The sequence below is a fragment of the Trichechus manatus genome, unplaced genomic scaffold, assembly GCF_000243295.1.
Source record: "Trichechus manatus latirostris isolate Lorelei unplaced genomic scaffold, TriManLat1.0 scaffold00002, whole genome shotgun sequence".
Lineage (NCBI taxonomy): Eukaryota > Metazoa > Chordata > Mammalia > Sirenia > Trichechidae > Trichechus > Trichechus manatus.
The window spans coordinates 10,362,619-10,373,401 of NW_004443938.1; the positions used below are offsets into that span (position 1 = coordinate 10,362,619).

Consider the following 10,783-nt stretch of genomic DNA (forward strand, 5'->3'; position numbering starts at 1 on the left):
TCACTTCTAAGGAGCACTCTGGCTGTATTTCTTTCAAGACAGACTTGTTCATTTTTCCGGCAGTTCATGGTATATTTGATATTCTTCGCCAACACCATAATTCGAAGGCATTGATTCTTCTTTGGTCTTCCTTATTCACTGTCCAGTATTCACATGCCTATGAGGCGATTGAAAATACCATGCTCAGGTGCACCTTAGTCCTCAAAGTGACATCTTTGCTTTTTAACACTTTGAAGGGATCATTTGCAGCAGATTTGCCCAATGCTATACGTTGTTTGATTTCTTGACTGCTGCTTCCATGGGCGTTGAAATAATGCAGAAGCCCTCTTCGTTGTTCCTACAGATTGCATGTTCGGGAATGGCAAAGGATATAGGGGCAAGATAGCAACTACTGCTACCGGCACTCCGTGCCAGGCGTGGGCTGCCCGGGAGCCCCACAGGCACAACAATTTCACTCCGAAGACGCATCCTCAGGCAGGTCTGGAGAAGAACGTAAGTCACTTTGATTTGGGCTCTCTTTCACCTTCTACTGACTAATCTTTGCAAACGAAATTGGTCCTGTGTGACGGAAAATTGGCCAGGACTGCTGTTTGGTGGCTGGACAGAGGGAAAAAAAAGAGAGATTTCAGGGGACTCTGCCTGAAATATAACTGGCACCAGCTTGTAGAGTACAACTAACACAGCAGGTAAACCTCCATGTTTGCCATCGGTCCCTCAGCCTCTTCTTCCCCTTTGGGCCATTTCTCACCTGCTTCTATTACTGGGTACTGGGTCTGTTTCTAGTGTTTGTCCTCTAGGCTCTGGTAGTCCAAGATGCCCTCAATGACATTTTAGTTGGATTCTTCTAGACAACGTTTTGATGAGGCCATCAGGACTCCAAATAGCAGGTTTTCCCAAGGCTCACTCACTCTCTAAGATGGCTTTCTCTGGGGGATCTGTAGAGGGAAGGAAACGAAGACAGTGCCATTTTGTGGCTGGGCCCATGCAATGTACACAATCCGTGGAAATAAACATTCCTGAACCAAGAGGCAAACGGCTTTACCAGGGAGAACGTTGCTGCAGTAAAGACTGGTCAACAGCATCCTACTGCCCTTTCCTGCTGGGCACCTCTGCAATCTCCACAATTCAGACTCCAGGAAGGGAGGGACATTTTATATATCCTCTACGTCAGGACTCCTCTGGGCCCACCACTCTCTCTCGAGGGGGTGGCCTCCTAGTTTGAGCTCCTTCGGAATAAAGGGACATGACCAATGGCACAGCTGGATTCAGAGGCTTTACAAGCATCCTCAAAATAACTCTGCCAACCCTCTCCCTCAAAAAAGGAACATGACATTTCATCTTTTAAGGACAGAGGTGAAATGACTGTACCTTGGAACACCTTCTCCTCTCTCTTGGCCCCAATGTGAGCAGGATCACGTACTTCTGCCTTTTTTCCAGTACTGCCGCAACCCGGATGGAGATGCCAACGGTCCTTGGTGCTACACAATGAATCCAGAAAAGCTTTTCGACTACTGTGATGTCCCTCTGTGTGGTAGGTTGCCTTCGTTTTTGTTAAGGAACCAAAACCAAACTAAACCCATTGCCGTTGAGTCGATTCTGACTCTCAGCGACCCTGTAGGACAGAGCAGAACTGCCCCACAGGGTTTCCAAGGCTGTAATCTTTATGGAAGCCAACTGCCACAACTTTCTCCTGTGGAGTGCCTGGTGGTTTCGAACCGCCGACCTTTCCGTTAGCAGCCAAGTGTTTAACCACTGCGCCACCAGGGCTCCCTCTTTGAAAGAAAACAACTTCTCAAATAAAGGCAGAGATCATCTCCTTAATATGAATCTATAGAAAAAGAGCTTTTGAGCTGAGCACTTCTGGGGAGGAGGTGGCTGCCCAGTAAGTTCCAGAAGGGTCTTCGCCTGAGCCCTCTCTTCATTGTGGGCATCTTGAACCTGTCCTTCTCTTGGTCCCTCTTGCTAGGGAATCCTTCCTCCCTTAAATAAAGTGAATATAAAATCCTCCAAAGAGCAAGCTTAGAGGTGATCCGAGCAACTTTGGGGTGGTCCCACTGGACTCTCCAATGTTAGCTAGCGATGAATGAAAAACACATTCAGATTCAGTCACCCAGGTAGGAAAATTTTTCTTTGAACAGCTGAGAAGAAAACAGAGACACATATAATGTATACTGTAAACCTCTAAGATGTCATCCTAAGAATTCAATGAAAAGTAATGCTGGGCCTCCGATTTCCTTTAACCTAAGATGACCATTCATTAGCCACCTATTGGCTGCATACCTTAGAGACGCTTGCCTGGTTCCGTCCTCTTTGCTCTGAGACTCCTCTAAGGAGCAGGAGGCTTTAACCAGAGAAAAGGGAGATGGCATTAGTTTTTAAAAGATTGGGATAACAAATCCAAGGGTAGATCTGGAAAAAGTAAGCCACTTTGACTTGGAACCTACATTACTTTCTGCTGACCAATCTTTGCAATACAATTTGTTGTGGGTTACAGAAATTTGCGTGGTCTGATGGCGGTATCTGCCATGTAGAGGGACCTAGAGCTGGAGGAAAGGCATGTAGGCTGCAAAGCCACTTAAGACCAGCATTGGTTGATTATTTGCGGAGGCAGTCTGGTGGAATGGTTAAGAGTGTGGGAGTCATTGACAGAAACTGGAGAAACCCTGAGAGTATGGTCCCCGGACACCCTTTTAGCTCAGTAATGAAGTCACTCCTGAGGTTCACCATTCAGCCAAAGATTAGACAGCCCCATAAAAAAAAAAAAAAGAAAAAAGAGACTAATGGGGCACAACAGTCCAGGGACAAAGACTAGAAGGCAGGAGGGGACAGGAAAGCTGGTAATAGGGAACCCAAGGTTGAGAAGGGAGTGTTGACATATTGTGGGGTTAACCATTGTCATAAAACAATATGTGTACTGACTGTTTAATGAGAAACTATTTGCTCTGTAAACTTTCATCTAAAGTACAATAAAAAAAAAAAATTTAAAAAAAAGTGTGTGGGAGCCACACTACCAGGTTTGCATGTGGGCCACTCCTGAAAGGAGAAATGGGAGTGACAGAAAGCTTCTATTTGGCTGATATTATTGTAAGATGGCTTTGTGCTCTCTGGACTTAGCATGAGTTTATAGTGGATTCTTTCACTAGCGGATGCTTTTGGACGTTCTGCAAAAGTTCTCTTGGTGGCCCTCCCCCTGCCTGTAAGTCTTTTAGGGGGTTATTGCCTCTCCTTTGGCTGGTCACTCATGAGCCTCAGCTTCTGCCCTCCCCGGTGCCCCCACTGCCTTGTACTGCCAGGCTTCTCTATCCTTAACTGCTGGCAGGTTTCCCTTTGAGTCTTGAGTTCCTGCCATGGCTCCACAGCTGTGCCTGGGACTCATCTGTAACTTCCCTCTGCCACCGCAAGCTGCTTTAGCTTCCTCAAGCCTGGGATCCCCCTTTTGCAGGAAACAGACTTGAAGCTCTCCAAGTGGTCTGATTGAAACCCTTCTCTTCAAGTTCATGGTTAGCCTTGCATGCCACCATTTGGTGGTGGTGGCAAACCTGACGGGCCACTGGAAATTTTCTCTAAAGATATCCTCTTCCCTATTTGTCTTCGTTCTCCAATCTCGAAGAACTTGATTCTTTTGCATCTTCAACATGGGTGAGAAGACAAGAATTGTAGAACTGCCTATTTCCTTTGGAATCTGCATACGTCTTATTCCTCCCTTGAGCACCTTTGGGAATTCAACATCCTTTTATATTCCAACCCACTAGGATGTAAAGATTAAGAACAGGGACCTTGGTTATTTCCCTTTCCCCTCTAGTAGCTAGAGCAGTGCCTGGCACATAGTAGGCACTGAATCTTCGAATAAATATTTGCTGAATGTATAAATGAATGAAATAGTGAATCATAGCTCTCCCAGTATGTCAGGTCAGTGCTTAAAAGGGCAACTATTGGAGGTTAAGAAATTCTATGAGTTGGAATTGACTCAATGGCCATGGGTTTTTTTGGAAGTGGTTTCTTCTGGTTTTATTTGGATTATTTCAGAATGAGACATCTTCTTAAGATATGACTTTGTATCTTTAGGTTGTTTGCATTTTTTCTCTTTTTCTTTAAGGTTTTATTGTTCATTCCCTGAGAGATTTTGAATTTTATTTAAGTGAGAAATTTTCTATTATTTTTCTTAAAATTTCCAAACCTTTACATTTTTTTTCCTAATTTAAATTATGCTTTAGATGAAGGTTTACAGAAAAAATTAGTTTCTCATTAAACAATTAATACACATATTGTTCTGTGACATTTGTTGCCAACCCCATGACGTGTCAATACTCTCCCCTTCTCGACACTGGGTTCTCCATTTCCATTTGTCCAGCTTTCCTGTCCCCTCCTGCCTTCTCGTCCTTGCCCCTGGGCTGGTGTGTCCACGTAGTCTCGTATACATGGTTGAACTACTTGTATTATTGTTTTATGAGCCTGTCTAATCTTTGGCCGAACGGTGAACCTCAGGAGTGACTTCAGTACTGAGGTAAAAGGGTGTCTGGGGGCCATACTCTCAGGGTTTCTCCAGTCTCTGTCAGACCAGTAAGTCCGATTGTTACACTGTTTTTAATTTACAAGGAAGCTCACCTTTAAAATGAAAAAAGGCCATCAATTAACTTTTTAAGCTACACATGAATTTCTTTAAGCAGTCCAGAAGGATGTAAAGGCTGGCTGAGAGAAGGCACTATTTCAACTTAGGCTGGTTATCCTTGCTACGTACAATCACATGCACACACACACCACGTATGCTCACACATAAACACACACAAAGTCATATTAAAAAATATCCTTAGTGCCTTTCAATGGGGATGCCAACTATGGTTTTCAGTAAACTTTACATGGTTTAGAGGATAATGAAGACAACGGGAATGACGATACCGTGTTCTCGATATGCTACATAGAATTTGAATAGCAATTCTGCCATGCTACATAGACTTTGAATAGCAATTCTGCCAATCAGGATCATCCCAGAAAAGCTTTCATTCTAATGCCTAAGTATACCAACTTATTTTGTCACTTGCCCAACAAAATAATAGCAAAGTATTTATGTTTTCCTGAAAGTAGAGGGTTGTGCAACGTCTACTACTGCGTTTGAAATTTAGAGAAAATTTCCAAAAGATGCTTATGGTTTTACTATCTAATTTGGACTTTGAGATGCCTGCAATTCAGTGCTCTGAGACATTCGTGGATCCTGAGTGAATGGACAAGAGTTGCTACCTTTAACTCTGTCAAATGTGACTTTCCCTCACTTTGTGCCACAGTGTCCTCCTCATTTGACTGTGGAAAGCCCAAGGTGGAACCGAAGAAGTGTTCTGGAAGGATTGTAGGGGGGTGTGTGGCCAATGAGCATTCCTGGCCCTGGCAAGTCAGTCTCAGAACAAGGTAAGGCCACTTCCGGAAACAATTTATACCGGCCTTCTATGCAAGCCCCGTAAAACCCTTACCTTCACACTAAGTCCAGACATTTCAGATGTCAGTACTGCCCCTATATCCTCCCAGGGAGGAAATGAACACTATAGAAATAAAAACATTACTATTCTAGGTTCTCTACTGTGAAAATTACCAGAACTGGAATCTTTCCCTTGATCTGGGCTACTGTTATCCAAGTCTGAAGATGCAGCAATCTACACCAAATTCCAGTACTGCTGGAAACGTTTTGAAGCTGCTTTGAGGGTTCATACATATAGATATCCATTGTTTCATCACAAAATGAAAAGAAAGGGATATTTTTAGAAATGCGACACTTTTGGGGGAGGGACAAGACAAAATGATCTATACGCCATCACAGTTAAAAACCCAAAACCTAACCAGTTGCCGCTGAGTCAATCCTGAGTCCTAATGACCCTACAGGACAGTGTAGAACTGCCCCATAGGGTTTCCAAGGCTGTAATCTTTACAAGAGCAGATTGCCAGGTCTTTCTCCTGCAGAGTGGCTAGTGGGTTTGAACCGCTGACCTTTTGTTAACAGTCGAGTACTTAACCACCGCACCACCGGGGCTCCTTTTCTATCACAGATATAGACTCTTATTTTCTTTTACACTTTTGTGAACCATTGAATTCAATTCAGATGGTGACCACCCATTCACAAACACATCTCCCTCCAGTAGAGGTTAGCTCATAATCCCCATAATTTAAAGGTGACCAGTTCTGACCCTACAGAACCCAAGACAGTTTGGGTTATCGTCTCAGTGGAATACTGATAAATGAGCTCAGTTTTCCTGAGTATCTCATATAAAGCACACATACTGAACAGGCTTAACTGCTCGCTTGTTTGGCTTCCTGCCTCTCCTTGTCCTCTACTAAAGAGCCTGGCATCCTAAGCTTGTAAATGCCATCAATAAACCTGCTTACTTTATACTTCATTCTGTTGTCGAGTCAACTTTTCTTTACCTTATCACTGAGCAGCTTCTTGCCCTACACACAGAAACTTCACTTTTTACCTGTTAACCATCTGCTCTTTCCCAAACTGCACTGCGGTCTATTTTCTGACTGACTCATTGACACATCTGCTCTCAGATGCTTACGATTTACATTCCTTTTCACTACAACCACTTGTACGGAGCGACCACTTGCCTAAGCAGTCCTATAAAGTCAGTGATTTAGGGGCCATGCCCCCAAAATTACATTTTCTCAGGTAGGATCTGCGTACTCCCAGGATTCACTGCTGTTCGGGTCCCTATTTGGCTCCCTGAAGATGGATCCATCAGATCTTTCATAGATCTTGTCAAAAAGAAATCAAAGAGGCTGCAAGGGGAAGCTCCTTGGCTGATCACTTCTGTTGGGGTCCAGACCTGATAGGTCAATGCCATCTTGTTCTCCCATGAATAGGATGAGCCAGATCCTCCCCAAGCCATCTCACAGAGCGGTGCCAATGGGGCCTGCTGGAAGATCCTGCAACTGAAACACAACTCCAGGTTACAATTCTCCTGATGACGGGCTGCCAGCCTTATTTTGGCGGTGGGGATATCAACATTATTAAGATTGAGCGAACCATTCTTTCTCCTTCTGTACAATGGAGCAGAATAAGCCATCGTACTTGCACTACAATCCTGACATTTTTCTCTTCTAGATTTGGAAGGCACTTTTGTGGGGGCACTTTAATATCCCCAGAGTGGGTGCTGACCGCGGCTCACTGCTTGGAGAGGTATGTGTAGGGGACAACTGACGGGCAGACTTGTCTTAAGGAGTTCCTTCCTTTCTTCTTCCCTCCTCCTGCCCTCTGCTTTTTTTCTTTGCTCCTTTCTTCCTCCCCTCCGTTCTCTTTCTTCTTTCCTTCCTTCCGTCATGATATGCTGAGTACCCACTATAGTCGAGACACTTACAGTCTAGTCAGAGAAACGTAGTTTTACAATCTGGTGAAAAAAGTGCCATCTTCTATACAGACAACTGCCATTCAAAGTAAAAAGAGAGGAGGACAAAGAGCCGTGAGGATCCAGTGAAGGCAGAGAGAGCACCAAGCAGGAAGGCTTCGTGGAGATGGCGGGAGGTGACCTGAGCCTTGAGAGAGGCATGGTTTTTACTGAACATGAGGCATGAGGAGAAAGCTGGTCTGAATTTAGGGGGTAGCACAAAGAGCATGGTGGGTAGGTGATTTCATCTGGAGCATAGGATCAAGGGGAGTACTGGGATATAAAACAAGAAATCCATCCATTCATTCAATAGGATTTAATGAGAACCTACTCTGTGCGAGGCCCCACTGCGGGGAGGCAGCAGTGACCCAGACAAAGATGCTGCCCGCAAGGAGCTAACATGCTAGTGGGGAAAGAAGGTGGATACGCATGTAAGCAAATCAGTAAGGTCATCAAGTGAGAACGCAAACTGCAGCGACAGGATAGGGATCAGCAGGGGTGGAAAGAGCTCCACTGGGGCAGCTTGGAAGGGCCCCCCTGAGAGGAGGGCATCTGAATTGAGGCTGAATCATGAAAGGATCCAGCCCTGGAGACCAGGGATAAGGGTGTTCTGGGCAAAGGGCACAGCAAGTAAAAAGTCCCTGCAGTGGGACCCACTTGGTGGATGTGATGCTGGGAGCATACAGCCTTGACTGGTCACGACACAGGGCTTGGGTTTTATTCTAGTTCACTTTTAAATCGCTCAAGGGATGAGGAAAGGGAGTGGTAAAATCTGATTTACATTTTTTTTTACCATTTTTTATTATGGTAAAATATATATAAAATTTACCATGGTAACCATTCTCAAGTGTACGATTCAGTGACCTTCGTTACATTTGTCATGTGTAACTACCACCATCATCTATTTCCAAAACATTTCATCACCCTAAAAAAGAGCTCTGCACCCATTGAGGATTATCTCCTATTCCCCCTCCCCCGGCCCCTGGTAACCTTAGTCCACTTTTTGTCTCTATGGATTTACCTATTCTAGAGAGTTCACATAAGTGGGATCATACAATGTGTCCTTTTGTCTGATTTATATTTAAAATACATTTCTCTAACTCTTGTACAGAGAGGATGGGTTATAGAGGAGAGTGGAAGCAGAGAGGTCGGTTAACACGAGATCACAGACGTGCGAGTGCTTTGTAAACTGAACGACCCAATGAGGAAAGCAAGCTATTTTCATGGAGGGGGGACAAGTGAGCTCAGAAAGCAGCTAGAAGGCGACTGCCATAGTCCAGGCTGGAGGTGACGAGGGCCTGAACTAGGAAATGGCAATGGAACTAGGGAAGAGAATGAAGAAGCTGGAGGCAGAAATATAAGGACAGGGCAACTGAACGCACAGCAGATGAGAGAGGAAGGGAGGGTTTCCAGACAGTAAGCAAAGAAGACCCGGTTGAGATGCACTTGTAGGTCTGGATATGCCAGATGATGCAGTCACTATGACAGGCTGCAGTCACCATGAGGCACCCCGAAATGGGTGTCTGTCCTTGTGCTGACCTCTGTGTTGGCTTCAATCTTCCTCTGTGGGAAGACCAAAAGCAGCAGTGAGAACCTTCCTTTATGGCCAACTTCAGACGACTCACGAGTCTGTTTCTTGCCACTCAGAGGTCCCTGATGCTGGGTCTCAAGTGTCTAAAGGAGATGTGATTTTATGGCACAGGAGGGGTGCCCGTGAAGGGGGAGGGCCATATTTTCCTCCTAACTTTACCATCTGTCCTAGGTCCTCTAGCCCATCATCTTACAAGGTTGTCCTGGGTGCACACCGAGAAAGACCTCTTGAAGTGGATGTTCAAATAATAGAAGTTTCTAAGCTGTTCTTAGAGCCCACACGAGCAGATATCGCCTTGCTGAAGCTAAACAGGTACTATCTCACTTGTGGTTTTCACCCTAAGATGAGTGAAACCAATTCTTTTATGACTGAGTGGTATCAGCCACAGGACAGCCATGTGGCAGGTGGGAAGGCCCAGCTGACAGTGTAAGAGGCATGCTGGCTCTGTGGAAACAGGCCTGGATTCCAAGTCTGAAAACCTGGACTCCAGCTCAACGCTGCCTCATACCGGCAGACTTGGGAAAAATAACCAGGAGTCAGTATCCTCCTGTGTAGAAAGAGTTTCTGAAATATAAGGTACAATTTTACAGCTACAACTCTTTCACTTCGTGGTCATCAATCAGCTAATATACATTCATGATCAGAAAATTATTCAATTATTCTGGGCTGACAGGTCTCCTCTCAACATGGTAGTTTGTTTAGGGGAGTCAGATGAGATCGTACATTTCAAAGCACTTAAAAAACTGCAAATTACCATTACTATCTTCCTTGGTTTTATTTTGTCTTTTGAAATAGTGTTTTACAAAGCCTGACAAAGTGATAACTTTGCTTATGTTACTCAAAGTTAGCAATATTTTGAAACAGATCCCAATGGACGGCTAAATACACAGGTGCTATTTTGAGAACAGGCACACACATTTGGTGCAGGCAACAAAGCCCACAGAGGACATCAGCTGTGTCTGATGCGTTCCTGATGACAGTGTGACGACGGGGACTGTGAAGGAGCTGGGCCAGGCCAGCACGAGGCCAGCGCTCAGGAGCTCAGAGCGCTGCTCTGCTGTGTCTGGTCCACAAACACTCGGCCACTTTTCTGGGTCGGTAAACTGAGGGTTAGAGTATTGTTTGGCATAGTTTTGGAAGATGAGACCGCTAGGTTGGCAGGCACTCACAATACACAGAGGCCACAAAAATGGATTTGAGCATCCCAATGACCTTGAAGATGGCGAAGGACTGGGCAACGTTTTGTTTTGTTGAAAACGGGGTTGCCGTGACATGGGGCTGACTTGACACCAACCGACAATAACAACAAACTGAGGGCTGACTTCCTGCAATGTTTTGATGTTCTAGAAACGAAAAAGGGACACAAAAAAGCAGCCGATTCTCTTCATGTTCCCCAGTCTCCTTCCTCTCACCTCCATCTCCTAATAAATACAAGTTTTCCTTTCCCCGTGGCCCTCAGAGGTGGATCAAGGTGACCTGGTAGCTGGAAGAAGTAATTCCGTAAATTCTGGGTTCTGCAAGTGTTCTCTGAAAGACTCATCGATTTGGAGTTTTAGATGACCCGCCCCAGACCCCAAGAGTCTAAAGTATTTCGTGTCACATGAGGAACGCCCTTAAATTAACCTCTGTGGAGAGGATGTTAGTGAAACTTAGTTTATTTTGGCCTTCTGGAAGGTGAGCTTACTTCGACATTGGTGATGATGATTCTTTTTTTTTTAAATTGTACTTTAGATGAAGGTTTACAGAATAGTTTCTCCTTAAACAGTTAGTACACATGTTGTTTTATGACAATGGTTAACAACCCCATGACATGTCAACACTGTCC

General features: G+C 44.8%; 1 protein-coding gene across 4 annotated transcripts in view; it reads left to right on the forward strand.

Moving 5' to 3' along the window:
* The window catches only part of PLG (plasminogen), a 51,616-nt gene that overhangs the window by 32,674 nt on the left and 8,159 nt on the right, over positions 1-10,783 (forward strand). For 2 of the 4 annotated variants that reach the window (XM_004368791.2, XM_004368792.2), the window contains exons 12-16: positions 344-492; positions 1,438-1,531; positions 5,280-5,400; positions 7,088-7,162; positions 9,130-9,270. In XM_004368791.2, the coding sequence (XP_004368848.1) occupies positions 344-492; positions 1,438-1,531; positions 5,280-5,400; positions 7,088-7,162; positions 9,130-9,270 (580 nt within the window). The remainder of the gene's footprint in view (positions 1-343; positions 493-1,437; positions 1,532-5,279; positions 5,401-7,087; positions 7,163-9,129; positions 9,271-10,783) is intronic. The other 2 variants (XM_023727984.1, XM_004368793.3) reach the window with 1 other exon arrangement.